The following is an 18,566-nucleotide window of genomic DNA, read 5'->3' as shown; positions in this document are numbered from 1 at the left end:
CACTCTTCACTTTATTAGGAACACCCGCACGCCTGTACATTCCTGTAATCAGCCAGACACGTGGCAGCAGTGCAATGCATAAAATCATGTGTTCCTAATAAAGTGGTCGTGAATGGATACGTACTTGTTCGAGCATAGTGATCCATGTAGGTTGCAATCATTCGATTTTTTTTTTTTTTGGTTTCGGGATAGAAAAAAAAAATAGCAAAAGAGAAGTTCAAAGAGTTTTTAAAAATGTAAAATATTACTGGTAGTGCCTGATGAATTGCTAATATGGATCAGTACATGCTTTTTAAAAGTAGCAGAAGGGTAACAGTAACAGAGCAATACATGGTGGCTGAAAAAATCCGCAGGGTTTTCCAAGTGCTGCAATTTTATGAATATTTTAATCACCTGAAAATTATTTACATTTATTTATATTCAGAGAATAGCCTGTAGAATGGCATAGTTGTACTTCCAGACTGTACTGCACTGGGCATTTCTTCATGTTTAAATTGGTTAATATTTGATTTCTAGACTTTGTGCAGTCAACCAAGTCAAGGTTTCATTTTTTAAATATATATATATATATATATATATATATATATATATATATATATATATATATATATATATATTTTTTTTTTTTTACAAAAAAGGAATTCATTTAGTTTTACTGCATGCTAAAAAAATCAAAAATCAAATAGAATGTACACAGACCCAAAACACACGGCTTATCAATAGCAAATTACCGTGTCATCATTTTAGAATAATTATTCTCTGTGAAGGGCTTTTTGTATGTACAGACAGCTACGCGCTGTTTGTAACGGAGTTGTAACACTGTGAAGATATGCCATTAATCATTTCTATTATTTTTGCTATTTTACATTGCTTATTGCTCAATAACCTCTTGTTTTATTCTGTAACAGTTTTTATGAATTTTACTTTAGTATTCACTGCTTTCGAAAGACAAACGATTTACATGTCCAATGCTGAGAAATGGCTTAAATAAGGGCACTTAATAAGAGCCCTGACTGCTACTAATAATCCCAATCCTGTGAGATTAAGGGAAGAACCACGTGGCTTCGTCTTCAGAACAGCAGCGCTGATCCTATAGCGTGATAACAATAATATAAATGTTTGAAACCACTTTAGCAAGCTTCAAAACCACAAACTGGTGGAATTGACCTGCTTCTCTGTCTTTCTATCTCTCCCATTCTCATGCTCGACTGGTTGTTCCGGTAGTTGTGAAGGCGTGGTCGGATCAGGTTCAGTTTGTGATCCTCTGTGCTACAGGACTGATCTCAGTCTGGCACAGATGACGAGTAGGAGTTGTAGCTCATGTCTGCTTACAGCATGAATTTAATTCAATTCAAATCAGTTTTATTTATATAGCGCTTTTTACACAGGACATTTGACTCAAAGCAGCTTCACAGAAACATATAAACACAGGATAGAGATTTTAAGTGTGTGGATTAATCCCTATTGAGCGACGGAGGGAAAAACTCCCTGAGATGATATGAGGAAGAAACCTTGAGAGGAACCAGACTCGGAAGGGAACCCGTCCTCATCGGGGTGACAACGGATAGTGTGAAAGTAAATTGAAGTTAATTGTGGTTTTTATATGAAGTCTGTTTGTTGAACTAGTCCACTGTTCACCAAAGGAGACCTGAGTGCAATACTGCATGTGGTAATTCCAGTCTCAAGGCCACCACTTCGAGGTGAATGTATTAAACCGTGCGAATGTGCGCCTGCTCTGCATCAATCCACGGCGTAAAACAGGTATCCGACTTTTATGTGTTAATACAGTGTGGTATTTTGATCCGATTTTGGGTGTGCAGTGCTAAAGGAAGTGTCTTTAAAGGAAAGCCTTGTGTTGGTTCAACTTATGTTTATTGGATTTAAAGTACACATAATACTACATCTACGTCTTTATACAGCCAAATTACAGGTGTGTTTGATTGTTTTTTCTTTTTTTTTTTCATATAACAAATTTTTATTTGTAAAATATATATTAAAAAAATATTTTTTTTCTCTCTAATATTTATTGATTCTGATGTGTTTTTGTTCCTATAGTAACAACTAATTCACAGAGATTGTATGGCAGATGCTCGCATAATTTAAGGTTAACGATAAAGATTTTTGTCAAAACTGACCCACTTATGTTTGAAACATACATTTCATTGGATTATCTCTGCCGATGTGTAATAGACAGAAAGTCAAGGCTATTCGCTGAAAACAAACAAAATGAGTGCCACTCTGAACTGAGTCATTAGCAGTTAATACAATATGAGTACCTCCACTCATAGGAGCATTAAGAGGCATTGTGTATACAACCAAACAGATACAGCGCTTCAACAGTGAAATTGTACAGTGCATGCTAGGTGTGGAAATCTGCAGTCACATCACAATTTGATTATTATACACTCACCGTCCACTTTATTAAGAGAACCTGCACATCTAGCAGTTCTCCAATCACCTTGTGGCAGCAGCACCATGCGTAAAATCATGCAGATACAGATCGAGAACTTCTGTTAATGTTCACATCAAAGATCAGAATGGGGGAAAAAAAAAGTGATCTCAGATGTTACTTTGTCGCATGGTTATAGGTGCCAGACATTTTATCTGGTTTGAGCATTTCAGAAACTACTGGCAATTTTCACACACAACAGTCTCTTGGAGATGAAGGGTGTAAAAAATAAATAAAATCCAGTGAGAGGTAGTTCTGCGGGTTGAAATGCCTTGTTGATGAGAGCGGTCAGTGGAGACTGGCCAGGATAGTTTGAGCTTACAGGAAGGCTACAGTAACTCAAAAAACCACTCTTTATAACCTTGATGAGCAAAAAAAATACCTTAGCACATTGAACCATTGAGGCAGATGAGCTACAATAGCAGAAGACCACTTTGGGTTCTACTCCTGCCAGCCAAGAACAGTAATCTAAGGCTACAGTTGGAACACACTTACTGAATCTGGACGGTTTGAATATTGCAAAAAGACCAGGCGATGTTTTTCCAATCTTCAACTGAGATGCTTTACTCTCTTTACTCACAATGGTTGTAAAGAGTGGTTATTGAAGTGGTTGGTTGAGTCATTATCCTTTATCTTGACGTATCTTCATTGATCCTACATGGAGTGTTTTTGTTTTCATCAATGTATTTCGACTAGTGCCATCAGAATGAGCATCAGTGAATAACATTTAGAGATAATATTAACACATTCAAACACCACATTCAATCCACATTCGAATGCTTAGGATGCCAAGTTCCACTTGTAGATGCCTAATGTTATCATTAAACATTAGTCAAGTCACCATTGTGTAGCTTGTGAAAAGCATAAATAAATAAACCATAAATGGCATATTTTATTTCAAAAGGCATCCCTGGATTCCCTGGTTCGAGACACATTCAATGCACCCTTTGATATCAATTTCCACCTAATTAGATTTTCTGCCATCTTGGATTTTTTCAAAAACTGGGTTTTTTTTTCGCTATTCCTCCCACAAATTTTGTCCAATTATCCCCAAATTTGGCACACGCCATCTTCAGAGTAGTTATCACAAGAATTTTAAATACTCCAAACGATTTCTCGTAATAAGCCAACGAATCTGACAGCAAAGCTGACGACTTTTCGCACTGACATAGAACTTGGGAGGCAATTTCAGGACTATGATGTTGGCAAATGCAAAAAAACAGGATGTCAGGCAATATCTCAGCAATGCATTTATGTATCGTCATGACTCTTGATATTCAGGACCACACCCTGAATGTATCCAAGATGTTTTGTGACTGTGCCACTTTGTAGTCAAGAACCGTAACAACCTTCATTTTTTCCCTTATAGCATTTGAATAATTTGTGATAAATACACAGTTCATTTTTCTTATAATTTCCTTGAGTATGCTGAAGTGAATGCACACCAAAATTTGAAAATTTGAAGTGTACGTCCTGTTGACCATCTTGGATTCTGTCAAAAACTTTTTTTTTTTGCTACTGTTCCTACAAATTATGCACAATGAACTCCAAATTCGGTGTTCTCGGAAATCTCGGAAACGACTCGGCACACTGACACAAATCTTGGTAGGCATCTTTAGGACTATGCTCTGAGGCTTTGCAACAAATTTCATGACAGCACCGCTTACTGGTCAAAGGTTACAATAACATGCCAGAAATGCTTCCAACTAAGTGAGATTTTTGCTACTCTTCCCCAAATATTGTCCAATCTTCATCAAATTTGGCTCACATCATCTTGAGACCTGTTTAAACAACTGTCTGCAGCCATTCTAGCTGCTCTGTGTGCTATTATACAGACAACACATGACTTACAGGGTTTAATATTAAATAGCATTTTTATTGAGCAATTTTGGTGCAGATACTTGCACAAAGTGGAGAAAAAAGCCCAGACTGTTGAGAAAAAAACATAAATACCTTAGATGTGTTTAAATTACAAGAAGAAACAAATTTTCAGGTCAGAGAAGTAGCAATCATGACCACAGGTCAAAGTAGCAACAGACAACAGCACAGGTCACGGCAGTAGCAGCAGCTGCAGCAGCAATGCCACCCTGCAGCCCATTTGTTCATCAAGACTTGATCCACCTACAGTCAGAGAATTCCACCAATGTATGTGATCAAAACATACACATTATGAGTGAAACTTCAAATAATTGGCTCTGCTTTCCTGTGATTGCTAAGGCAACAGTAATAGCATGTCTATGAATGTGTGGCTCACCAAATCTGGGTGCTTGGCCCCCGAAAATGCTGCTTGCAGCTTTAATGTCTGCATTAGACTGTGACAAATTTTGACTGAACCGAAATTATATCACTTTTAATTTAAGTTCTAGAATTTTAAAATCTCGTTAACCAGACATTTATACATTTATAACCTACTCTACTTATGGGAACATTACTGACAATTTCTTTAAAAAAACAAAAAAAAAAAACAAATAAAAAGATAGGTTTATAATGTGAAATGAGTTCTCACTTTGATTATCAGCATCCTCAACATTAGTCCATCTCATAACCTGAGGTAAAAGTCATTCACAGCCTATACACACAAGCCTCATCATCTGTATATGTAGCCTTATCCTAATCACCGATTAGTCAGTTCTGTTAGCTACATTTCTCGTTATTAATGTCTTTATTAGGCCATTAAACATTTAACAGAGCATATAATAAGCACTCTTCTATGTTCTGACGATGTGAGGTTGTACAGGAGCATCGCAGGCATTTTGACATCCAGTGTCTGAAACCGACTTGATTAGGCTTTGTCCGGTTCTATATATCATGCAGCTACCCATCAACTTGATCAAAGCATGACATTCAGTGTGAGAAAATCACACTTGGCTAGCGAGGTTTTTATTAAACCGGCCCGATGTGTATTTGCAAGAAGGCTGTAAAAATATAAAATGTTACATAAAACATTCATTCCATGTCATTTTGGTAAAATGTATTTGTTTTCATAAAGCAGAGATGTCAAAATATATTATCGACAGGAAAAACTTTGGTCAAAACCGATTTTTATTTTCATTTTTGGCTGTTTCCCAATTTATAGCAAATGCTCAGTAGTTAAGAACTGAAGGAGCATGGCTGTTCTTCGGAAATTGTTCTAAAAACAGCACACACAAATCCTGTGGTGCAGTTGAGAACATTACAGTGCATTAACAGTAATTACTGTTTTGGAGTAAAAAAGCCAGTGACTTATTACTTCAATCTCCATCTCTCTGGATCGTTCTCTCTCTATATCTTTTTTATTTATTCTACCTCACTCTCCTTGCACCAATTAAATTTGTGTAACTCTCCTGAAACTGCGTTTCTCCCTGAAACAGCGTTATCCGTTTCCACACAGATCTGAAATCATGACTGATCTTTCTCATACCATGTATGCGATTTGGCTTTGGCGAAACAGGAAAGTGATCTCGGATCAGTGTTAAACCAGTTTCCGTGTGCAACGCGGCAAAGCGTTCTCACTTATTTGAGTAATATCAAGTATATCTTGTTTTTTTTTTCCGTGAGCACACTGTGCTACGCAGCAAAGAAAAAAAAAAAAAGCATGTATTATGGATGAGAGAGAGTAATGCAGCATGGAAGAGTTATACCACGCTATGGTACAGAGTCTCACACAATTATAGTGTACATTCTTTATACAGTAAATAAGTATGCATTTCTATGCATGATACAGACTTTGCATTAGGTAAGCAAATACCTATTTTTGAATTTGATACAGAGGATGAGTTACTGGCTGATTTTCGTCACACTAGCAGAATTTATCTCAGGTATGCTAATAATGCTAGCAGTTAGTTAAAGCTGCAGTGCTGATGTTAGCGTATTGGTTGAAGTGTTGCAAAACTTTACTGCAAACCTATAGTCAATATATTAGGCTATCTTTTTTTGTGGCTGTGTGTCCTTTAGTTTGCACCCACTTAGGCCTGGACATAGCAATTAGCATGTCTCAGCAGTGTAAACTGTTTCACAACAATGGCTAATGCTAATAGACCTCTCCATTTACAGAATGCTAATTCGGTATGCGTTCCTATGACTCCTGTATGCAGCTGGTCCAAGCGCACGTTTCTAATTGACCGATTGTTTTTTTTTAAGAGAAGCTTAATGCTAATGGATTAGCCGCCTTGGTAAAACGGATGCTCATACATAATGATAATGTCGCTAACAAAAGGCTAGGAGATTCAACATGCAAATGTGGAGAGATTGTAGACTGCCGCTTTATATGTCAGTAGAATGTTAATGGACTGGAAAGTTAATATACAAATGAGATATTAATAAGGACTTTTATTAGCTCTTCAACACTGACTCAACTCAAATAGAAAAATCTGCATCAAAGCATTACGACTTTTTTTGTATGACTTGGAATATGCTGACCTTCTATCTATCTGTATGTACAGAAACATTTGGACTGTGGCGAATTTGTTCTCATTCCATCGGGGCAAAGCAAAGGTGCTGTGTTGAAATTCAGACCTTGACTTAAGTATGTCTTTTCAGGGTCTCTGTCAAAACCCAGCTAAGTTTTGTGACTCTTCTTTTTGGAGTTTGACTTTAATCTTGCGCAGTATGAGGACGCATTCTACTGCTTTCCCATTCAACACCCAGTCAAAAATGATGGAAGTTCACATAAAATGCAATAATGCTATCTAATAGATGATCTGCTGGCTTAATATACAGTATGTCCTTTACATTATGTCGATGACCTCATCTCTTTCTGTTCTTCTCCTTATCTGGTCAGAAGAATTTATTCCTTTTGTGTCAACTCAGCTCAACTTTATAGTCATAATGTAAATTTGCAGTTCAATGTAGAGTATAATAAGATGGATAGCTCAGGTGTAGATCAACATCACAGACAGGAGAAGAGTAATATTAGAAGAGAAGAGATTAAGAGGCAGTAAATACAAGACAGTATGGCAGTCAGAATCAGGGCTGTGCAGTGCAGATGTTATTAAGTAGAATTTAGCGCGCACACTATAAAGTAACTGTGATTGTAACGTAACCTATCCAGATTGGTAGCGCCAAATGGGCACAGTTTCTTTAACAATAGTATTTGGAAGCATGCTGTTATATAGGATGTCTTTTGTATGGTGTAGCATTACAATTTCCCATAACTGGAACTAAGAGGCACAAACCTTGTCCAGCATGACCGTTCCCCTGTGCACAAAGCGAGGTCCATAAAGACGTGGTTTGCCAAGGTTGGAGTGGAACAACTCGAGTGGCCGGCACAGAGCCCTGACCTCAACCCCACTCAACACTCTTGTGATGAATTGGAACGCTGACTGCATTTGTAACAGCAATAGCAAAGGAAATGGCTCAGAACTTACATTCCAAAAAAGTTGGGACGCTGCATAAAATGTAAATAAAAACAGAATGTAATGATTTGCAAATCTCATAAACCCATATGTTATTCACAACAGAACATAGAAAACATGTCAAATGTTTATACTGAGGAAATTACCATTCTAAGGAAAAAAATATCTTCATTTTGAACTTGATGGCAGCAACACGTCTCAAAAAATTTGGGATGGGGCAACAAAAGGCCTGGAACATTGTTCTGAAATTGTACCACAAATTGTAGACGCAGTTTTTCGCAGATTGGTGAATCTTTACTTCTGAAAGACTCTGCCTCGCTAAGATACTCTTTTTATACCCAATCATCTTACTGACCTGTTCCCAATTAACCTCCACCTGTTTCTTTTGAGTAACACTTACTTTTCCAGAATTTTGTTGCCCCCGTCCCAGCTTTTTTGAGACGTGTTGCGGCCATTAAATTCAAAATTACCCTATTTTTTTTATCTTAAAATTGTACACTTCCTCAGTTTTCTATGTTCTATTGTGAGTAACATATGGGTTTATGAGATTTTCAAACCATTGTATTCTGTTTTTATTTACATTTTACACAGCGTCCCAACTTTTTGGAACTGGGGTCGTACACAAGGTAACGGAAAGGCTTCACTTTGAACAAATGTCCATTAGCAGTTTAGGTAGTGGAGAGCCAGGAAGTAACCCAGAAGTGGGTGAGCGTTGCAAAGGTCAAAAGGTCAGGGAACAACAACACAAAGCCAAAAATACTGCCATCTTGAGAGCTCAAACAATGTGAGTTAAAACGTATAAATTATCAGGGCAGGATAAGTATATAAGTTTTATGGTTAGACCGAGTCATCCCATCCCTGTAATTTGTATATTATTTTTTCATATTTATTCTCACAGGTAATGCATACACCTAGCTTGCTATGCATTTGAGTTACATTATATTAGCTACCATTGTTAGCTTATATTTCCAAGCAACCAATCAGGAAGATTGAATAATGAAGCTTGATTTCACCTAGTGGTCTATGAATAAATGTGGAAATGTAATATTGGCAAATATCTATCCAGGGGTGTACCTCAAAAGCTCTTATACAGCTTCTCATTTGTTTGTCATTAAATTATCCAGAGCATCTTAAAGCTGTGTAGAAACCTGATGGGAATGCACCACTCTGGCCTTAAGTCATGAGCAGCTCCTTTACTGTATCACCATCAGGATTTCTGAATGCGTGGCTTTTCTGCAGCAGTCCAAGATCCCTAGTGACACTATTTGGGTGGCTCAGTGTTTAAGTTCCTAGCGGTTGGAAAATTGTGAGTTCAAATTCCAGGGCTGCCTGAGAGCCACTGTTAGTCCCATGAGCAAGACCCTTAACTGCTCGTCTGTGTACTTGGGTTGTATCCGATCGTAAGTCACATGGAATAAATGCATCTGCCAATTAAATACATGTAAATGCATTTGGTCAAACTTTCTTTCACACTCAGCCTCATTTGGTTCCTCTGCAGATTTTCTTGTCTCTTATGGGCTTATGGGCTTATGAGACACAGCAAGAAACCGGGTTAATTCAGCTTAGAGGTGTCTCTATAACTGGGGGTGGGGGATCCCAGAGCAGGACCTTAGACAAATGTAAAGAATTGAGGAGGCCCAGGATACCTGGGTCAAGAATTGGCCCAGAAATGGCTGGCTCCTCGTCGATGTCCTGGAAGTCTCCTCTCAATCTCTTTGGTTTCCTGCTTAATACGTCTTTCCTGTGTAGGAAGCCTTCTTAGATGTTGAAGAGCTAAATAACACATTCCCTTAATAGAGTAATCGCTTGCTAATCTAGCACATCTGTCATTTATATCTGCTCCTGTGAGCCTCAAGATGAGTGCCATTTGAAACTGAAGCAAATTTGCTTCTCAGTGGCCCAATTGGATTAGGACTGGAGAGGTTTGTAAGCCTTGGCTCTACTTTCACACATCTACATGCATGCTCCATGAGGTTTAATGCATGAGCAAGCAAAGTGGTTATGCCTGCTTCTTTGTCTTCATTGCACAGTTAGCTTTAGAAATTACCTTTTAAAGCTTTACACTATTCCCTGGAGAAGTGCCCAATCCAATGCGACCCTGACCAGGATAAAACGGCCACTGACGATGAATCAGTGAATAACTAAAATTACATCAAAGCCCCTGTGGTTTCATTTGTAACTACGTAAGCATTTACTATTTGAGAGAAAATGCTACAAAAATACCATGTTGGCAGAGGTGATCAGTATACAATCTGACACAATGTAAACAGCATAGAAAAAGATGGAATAAGAAAAAGAAAGTGGACTATTTTTACAAGTTTTTGTTGCATCCAGCTACACTATAGGGCCTAAAATATGTGGACACCTGACCATGACCCCAATATATGGGCCTACCACAAACTTTTGCCACAAAGTTAGAGGCACATGATTGTCTAGAATGTCTTTGTATGCTGAATCATTATGAGTTCCCTTCACTGGAACTAAGAGGCCCAAACCTGTTCCAGCATGACAGCTCGCCTGTACACAAAGCAAAGTCCATACAGACATGATTTGCCAAATGCTGGTTTGGAAGCACTTAAGTGTCTTGCACAGAGCCCTGACCTCAACCCCACTGAACACCTTGAACGTCTTGAAAGCCTTCTCACCCAACATCAATGCTTGACCTCAGTCATGTTCTTGTGGATGAATGGGCAAATCCACACTACAACGTTTCAAAATCTAGTTTTTAGTTTTAATGTTCTCGCGTTTACCAGCCTACAGTCGCGCTACCAGGCTATTTAACCGGAGACTCACACAAGAGCATTATTTCGTCATAGATCAGCCACTCCTTTTCAAAAGTATGAAGCAGAACCACTTAGCATGGTGATTCATACACTACCGTGTTAATAAAGGTAAAAATGCTAACTGTACACAATTTCAATCATGGCAGCTCAAGCACAAATAAGCCGAGTGAGCCAGAAAGACGTCACTTCGGTTTGTGTGGTCGGTTTTAAAGCGAGCAGCTGGTGTAAACATATTTCTGATTATGATTCTTTTATGGTGTTACATGACGTCAACTAATTCTAGTACAGCCACGCCCAACTCAAACCCAGCTACAAGAGAACAGCGGCAGAAGAAAATCTGATATCTCTCAGATGAAAAGATATAATTCACCCCAGAAACTGTGGGTAGTAGTAGAAGGTCATTGATGAAAATAAGCTTGAATTAAAGCTAAGAATCGATGAGTTGTTAGAATTAAGGGCAATTTAAGGTCAAATTTTAAAAAATAAATAAATTCGTCTAGTCTAAGTCAAGCAGTCCATATAGCCAAAGTTTGCGTCAATGTCTATAAATCAATAATTATGAGTTATAGAAAATGACAGTTGTATATGCACTGTTCTTTGGAAGAAGGTAGACGTTCACACTCCTGAGATTAGTACAAGGTTGTGGGGGTGTTGTAATTATTTTCCAAAACATCTTCTCTACCAAACTTCATTTCTACTTCCTTAGACTTTTGCTGAGTCATTCCAGATCGACTCTAATCAAAAGGAGTCCACTCTGCTGTTTTTGCTCATTTGATCAATGCTTGAGTCCAGCAGTGAATAGTTCTCTTCTTCTTCTTCTTCTTCTTCTTCTTCTTCTTCTTCTACCGCTTCTTCTTCTTTTGTTTCTAGCAGGTGGCATTAGCACCACGTTGCTCTCTCTGTAGTCTTTCAGTGATAGAGGAGCAGTAGTTGGCACGCGCTTGATCTCATTAAGGTGATGTAGGCCTGTGATCTCGTTACGTCGATGATGTAATATACTGCAGACAACGTCTTAGGCCATTTAGGGTCAGCGTGTTGGCACGTAGTTGTGCACTTAGTCGGAGAAAATATCCTCTTAGATATCAGCCAGCGCTTGTCAGAAATAAAACGTGCGTGTGTGAGTAGACTGCTGTCTTTGGTTTCTCGCTTCGCGAAGTACAGAAATAAAAGTTTCAGAAACGAACGCGTGTACTGTTTATTTTGACACGGCAGCCATCTTTCAGCTATTCCTGTACACCTACGCCGAGACAAGGGAGATCCACTGAATCGAATTCAAATGATTAAGGAGGAGTCGTATTTCATTCCTCTGCTAATTAAATCAACCCAGCTATGTTGACATAAAACATTGTTGCTGCATGCACTGTTGAAAAAGTCAATATAACATAAAATCTGATCTAATCTCTGAACCGCTCTCTTTCCGCAGGAGTCGTAAGATTCAGATCCGGAACATTCCCCCTCACCTGCAGTGGGAGGTGAGTCCCGCTGCGTCTCGTCAGCATACGAGCTTGATTTCAAAACAAACGCAAAACACAACCTGAAGGATTGCTGTCTATTTATGGTTGACACATCCAGTTCAAAGCCACCCTGTTAATTGAAACTCTGCAGCTGAACGTGAATGATGGCAAGCGGTAAATCCTATATTATCCCATATGAAAGCTGAACGCGGGACTGGAGATTGTAAACCTCATGAATGTAGGAAGGCATGCAGTTATGTAGAGTACTGTAGCTGTTATGGAGCTCAGGTTGTATTCAGACTTGGTGTTAACGTCTGGGATAGAGATGAAATCCTGGTCATCTCTAGTGACCCATCGTGAGCAAAAAAATAAAAATACATCTAGTGACTCAGTTTAGAGGTAATTGTAGAGAATCTTAAGACGTGCAAAAAAAACAAAACGTTAAAATGTGAGGCACTAAATCGGTGCACTAATTGTGAGAAATAATCCATCTGTGTATCATATTACGCTATTTAAACGTAACAATTCCCTCATATGGACGAGGTGAAACAGTTGATTCTGAAACTGAGAGAAACTCATTATAACTTAATGACGAATGGATGGAGGATGCGGTGTCTACAGCAACATCTGGGAGATTTTCCACCATCTTCAGCTCCGGCCTCAGTCGTCCAAAATTGAGTCTGGATCAATCGCTTTGAGCTGGCTCGTGCCACTGTGTCTAAACTAGCTGATCGGGATTAGATAACGATGTGCAACCCGCGGCTCCGAAAGTGCTCAGGGCCACAGAGCGAGGAATTTATTTAACAATCCCACAGCTTTGACTAGTGAACGTATTAGTCGACTGGTTTATGCGACCCCTGGTATGTAGTGTAGTGTCTTGGGATTCATTTACATTTATTTAAATACATTTTATAGCGTTTATCATGCTATTTTGTCAGGCAGATTGTAAAGTAAGATTTCACTGCACAATGTATGCAAGGTAGACGCAGACCAACGACTTCAGCCAGTTCGGACTCAGTAAAAAGAGCCGGAAATTTCCAGCACATTCTACAGTGGTCTCACAAAAAGAAAGCGTTGTTTGACTTTTTTTTTTCCGTCACGCTATGCGAGTAGTCCTGTCCGAAAATACATCTGCACTCGGTTCAGTAATAATATTATGTGAATAATACCATTTCTAAATGATGTTCAGCAATCATCAATCGAATATGTTTTTTATACCACAGATCTGTTAAATTCTCAATTCTGATTGGTCAGAAGGTGTTGATTAATTTTCCATAACAGCAGTTCTGACAATCGTTCCAGCTGTAATTCAGATTATATTAATGTACTCGTTCCAATATGTTATTGTTTCTATAGTAACAGCTCTTCCACATGGTCTTGCATGCCAGAGGCTCCGCATAATCTAAGGCTAATAATGAGCAGATTCAAAACTTATAATATTTATAATCTATAATAAATATAATGTAAACGATAACAGGAACTAACGTTTTGCACACAACATTAATCGTAACTGTAAACAGATGACGTGTCGTTCATTAATAGAGAAAGGATTGCTAGCTTTGGCACCTGGCTGTAGTATAAGAGGAATAAAACACTTCGGTACATGCTGTTAGAAATAATGAATGAACTTGTCTGCTTTATGTCGGCTGCATCACACCGAATGCTCACTGGTTCTGTTACTATATCAGCACACCCCCAAGTGTTCTATTCCTTACATTTAATCAGCTGAATTATTACTATCATTTAAATAAGCTGCTGGTTTATATTATGTCTAGATCTCCAATGTGTCCATTTACTTCATACGTCTGTCTGTCTGTCCGCCTGTATGTCTGTCTGTCTAGTATATAAATGCGTCTCTAGTGTGTCTTTTTCTTTTCCTACTGCTCTTGCTTTTTCTACATCTTAAAAGTGTGTGTGTGTGTGTGTGTGTGTGTGTGTGTGTAAACATGTTTTAATATGAGATTCTTTTTTTTTTTTCTTTATAGGTTTTGGACAGCCTGTTATCGCAGTACGGCTCAGTAGAAAACGTGGAGCAAGGTACAGTCACACAACATGTTACTGTGCCTGAGTGTGAGGGTGTGTGTGAGGGTGTGTGTGAGGGTGTGAGGGTGTGCGTGTGTGCGTTCCTAGCTGAAAGACTGCAGTTGTGCTGAAGGAAAAATTGTTCAGGTTTGTTGTATTTCTTTAAGTGTATGTTTACTCATGTCCTAGTTTTGTGTGTGTGTGTGTTTGTGTGTGTGTGCTGGGTGGTCTGAATCACACTGTCAGATGAGTGTAAATCATGATAATGCATGATGTCTGCATTGTAGTTGTGTGTGTGTGTGTGTTTTAAGGTAGATGATGATGCTGGACTTTTACAAATAGGTTGATTATTTTGATTATTTTGGCATTGCTTACAGGAGGGTGCCTCATGCATACACACATAGTAGTGAGTTTCTTGCTCACACACACACACACACACACACACACACACACACACACACACACACATTCTCTCAGACATTTCATATTCATGTAATGGACCCTTTAACTGCTCTGAATTTCTGTGTGTGCATGTGCGCGCGCAGTGAAAGAGGCGTGGCCTCTGTTTGTCAGTCACGGTGTAGGAGGCGTGGCCTCTGATTGTATCAGTCACAGTGTACGAGGCGTGGCCTCTGATTGTATCAGTCACAGTGTAGGAGGCGTGGTTTGTGATTGTATCAGTCACAGTGTAGGAGGCGTGGCCTCTGATTGTGTCAGTCACAGTGTAGGAGGCGTGGTTTGTGATTTTGTTAGTCACAGTGTAGGAGGCGTGGCCTCTTATTGTGTCAGTCACAGTGTAGGAGGCGTGGTTTGTGATTGTGTCAGTCACAGTGTACGAGGCGTGGCCTCTGATTGTGACAGTCACAGTGTAGGAGGCGTGGTTTGTGATTTTGTTAGTCACAGTGTAGGAGGCGTGGCCTCTTATTGTGTCAGTCACAGTGTAGGAGGCGTGGTTTGTGATTGTGTCAGTCACAGTGTAGGAGGCGTGGCCTCTGATTGTGTCAGTCACAGTGTAGGAGGCGTGGTTTGTGATTTTGTTAGTCACAGTGTAGGAGGCGTGGCCTCTTATTGTGTCAGTCACAGTGTAGGAGGCGTGGTTTGTGATTGTGTCAGTCACAGTGTACGAGGCGTGGCCTCTGATTGTGACAGTCACAGTGTAGGAGGCGTGGCCTCTGATTGTGTCAGTCACAGTGTAGGAGGCGTGGTTTGTCGATTATGTATCAAGATGTGCAATTATGTATATGCTGTAGCTTGGATTATATAGAAAATGAGAGAGCTGATCATAGGTCAGACATGCTGGATAACTGAAATTGTGTGTGTGTGTGTGTGTGTGTGTATGTGTGTGTGTTGAGAAAATTGTTTAGAGAGTTTGGTTTCTAGTCTCAGGGGCTTGTGTTTAATAGTCTGTGGTTCTTTGATGTCTGGGAGGTCTGTCACCATGCAAGTGTGTGTGTGTGTGTGTGTGTGTGTGTGTGTGTCTGTGTGTGTGTGCACATATGTAAAGTGCTCTGATTTAAAGTTTCCTGTCACCAGGCGACTGCTTGACGCTTGATAAATGCAGTGGTTGCATGTAGTACAGTGTCGTCATATCCGCCCACAGCACTCTGTCTGAATGAGTTTGTGTCCCTGTGTGTGTGTGTGTGTTTATGTGAGTGTGTGAGTATGTGTGTCTGTGTGTCTGTGTGTCTGTGTGAGTGTGTGTGTTTGTGTGAGTGTGTGTGTCTCTGTGTGAGTTTGTGTCCCTGTGTGTGTGAGTGTGTGTGTGTGAGTGTGTGTGTGTGAGTGTGTGTGTGAGTGTGTGTGTGTGTGTGTGTGTGTGTGTGTTTGTATGTTTATATGAGTGTGTGTGATTCAGACTTTGTGGCTAAATCATGATTAAAAGTGCACCGAATAACTGAGTGTTTTTATCCTGAATGTGTCTGTGTGTGTGTCTCTGTAGTGAATGCTGACTCAGACACAGCTGTGGTGAATGTCACATACGCATCAAAAGAGGAAGCTAAAGAGTAAGAGGCCATTCATCTCTCTTTCCATCCTTCCTTCCATCGTTTTTGTCTGTTTGTTCCTATTAGTGTATCTGTCCTTCGCGCTTTCCATCTCCCCTTACATCCTACATTTGGGCTGATGTGGTGGTGATGCGGTCCTTTATACAATTCAGAGACAGTAATAAGACAGACACGCACACATGCTTCTGACTCATTACGTATTTATAAATTGTTTAGTTGTTGTTTTTTTTTACTTTCTGAATACATATCTGAGCTGTATATAGTACAGACAAAAAGTGTATTTAAAACAGAAAAAAAACTATCAAAAATTTGAATATTTGTATGTTCAAGACGTTAATTTGCATATATAATTAATATGAAATAATATGCAGTATTAAATAATATATAATTATATTAAGTTAATTTATTTATATATATATATATATATATATATATATATATATATATATGATGTTAGAATTGTAATACTGCTTTATTGTGTCCTATACACTGTGTGTTTTCCCCCTATGCATTTAAAGTGAGATTTGAATGATATCATGTGTTATAAATTAATAATATTAATAAGAAGAAAAAGAATAAGAATTCTGGACACAAAAATATATTTTTCTTCATATATGTAATGAATTACTATTTGAAGGAGCACATATCTGAGAAGACTGTATTTCATGTCATCACAACCTTCGTAGAAGTGTACATATATATGGTACATCTCATTTTATTCAGTGGTAATCAATCAAAAATCCTCATATACACGTGAGATATGCCACGTTTTTTGTTTTTGAAGCGTAAAGATCTCGTATTTTGTGTGTGTATAAATCTTAACTTCTTGAACGTGAAACGTTTGTCAGGGCCATAGAAAAGTTGACGGGCCACAGTCTGGAGGATCACTCCTTCAGCGTGTCCTACATTCTGGACGTGGAGGGCAGCGAGAACGAGAGTGACTCGGGACCCCAGGCTCAGCGTGGGGCGTCCCGAGGAGGCAGAGGGATGCGCGAGTCTGACTCCGCCCACTCCGGGGCCATGGGGGGCCTGCAGGGAGCTCACCACACACACCATGAGCTCCCGCTGAGACTGCTCGTCCCCACGCAATTTGTGGGAGCCATCATTGGCAAAGAAGGACTCACCATCAAGAACATCACCAAGCAGAGCCAGTCCAAGTGAGTACAGATGACACTGTGATAGCTGTGTAATATTAGGTCCCAGCTGTGAGGTGAACAGTCACTATTGTGTGATATTACCTCGCAGTTGTAAGGAAAAAAGTGACAGCTGCCTGAAAATGACTCTCAATTGCAAAATGCAATAAAGTCACAAATGTGAAAGAAATCTGCGTAATATTTTTTGCATACGTGGCGGAAAACGAGAAAGAATACAATAAATGTGAGTACAGTCAGCAATGGGCACTGCTAGTAACTCAAACGAATCAAATAAAATCATATCAATGTAAAGCAGCCTTGATCTCAACACACCTAACACACTTTTCCTACATTGTTATTTTGCCATTAACATTTTAATAAACATTTTAACTATCTGCTTACACAACCATGCACTTGTAATCCAGACGGAATGTAGTTTAACGTTGTCCTGCACTGAATGGCAGCGTATGTTCCTCCAAAATGTGTACATATCTTTCTGCATTAATGATGCCCTCACAGATGTGCAAGTTACCGACGCCATGGGCACTGACACGCCCCCATACCATGAGAGACGCTGGCTTTTGGATCTGACGCTGATGATCAGCTGATCAGATGATCCTTTTCCTCTTTGCCCCGGAGAACACGACGGCCGTTTTGTCCAAAAACTATTTGAAATGTCGACTCTTCGGACCACAAAACACGATTAAACTGTGCTACCGTCCATCTCAGATGAGACCGAGTCCAGAGAAGTGGGCGGAGCTTCTGGACAGAGTCGATGTACGGCTTCTGCTTTGCACAGTAAAGCCTTAACTTGCATCTGTGGATGCAGCGGCGAATGGTGTCGACTGACACAGGTTTAACAAAGTATTCCCAAGCCCATGTCAGGATATCCATTTACAGACTCATGACGGTTTTTAAGACAGTGACGGCTGAGGGATCGGAGATCACGCGCATTCAGAAGTGGTTTTCGGCCTCGCCCTTTACGCACAGAGATTTGACAGGATTCCTTGAATCTTTTCATTATATTGTGCACTGTAGAGGGTGAAATGCACAAAATCCTACCGATTTGACTTTGAGGAAAGTTGTTCCAGGATGCACTATGGGTAGAAGGCAAGCCGGTAAAGGCAGTGGGCTGGAAATGCTCTGCTGGGAAAGCTTGGGTCCTGGCATACATGTGGATGTTACTTTGACACACACCACCTACCTAAACAGTGTTGCAGACCGAGTACACCCCTTCCTGGCAACGGTATTCCCTAACGGCAGTGGCCTCTTTCAGCAGGATAATGCGCCCTAACACACTGCAGAAATTGTTCAGGAATGGTTTGAGGAACATGACAAAGAGTTCAAGGTTCGCCTCCAAATTCCCCAGATCTCAGTCTGATCGAGCAT

At 39.6% G+C, this 18,566-nt stretch overlaps 1 protein-coding gene across 2 annotated transcripts in view; it reads left to right on the top strand.

Moving 5' to 3' along the window:
- igf2bp2b (insulin-like growth factor 2 mRNA binding protein 2b) overlaps positions 1-18,566 on the top strand; it is a 56,982-nt gene that overhangs the window by 19,150 nt on the left and 19,266 nt on the right. For both annotated transcript variants that reach the window (XM_017457513.3, XM_017457512.3), the window contains exons 3-6: positions 11,989-12,037; positions 14,005-14,056; positions 15,981-16,044; positions 16,893-17,201. In XM_017457513.3, the coding sequence (XP_017313002.1) occupies positions 11,989-12,037; positions 14,005-14,056; positions 15,981-16,044; positions 16,893-17,201 (474 nt within the window). The remainder of the gene's footprint in view (positions 1-11,988; positions 12,038-14,004; positions 14,057-15,980; positions 16,045-16,892; positions 17,202-18,566) is intronic.

The sequence above is a fragment of the Ictalurus punctatus genome, chromosome 26 (genome assembly GCF_001660625.3).
Source record: "Ictalurus punctatus breed USDA103 chromosome 26, Coco_2.0, whole genome shotgun sequence".
In the NCBI taxonomy this organism is placed as follows: Eukaryota; Metazoa; Chordata; class Actinopteri; order Siluriformes; family Ictaluridae; genus Ictalurus; species Ictalurus punctatus.
This window is presented reverse-complemented; position numbering and strand designations above follow the sequence as displayed.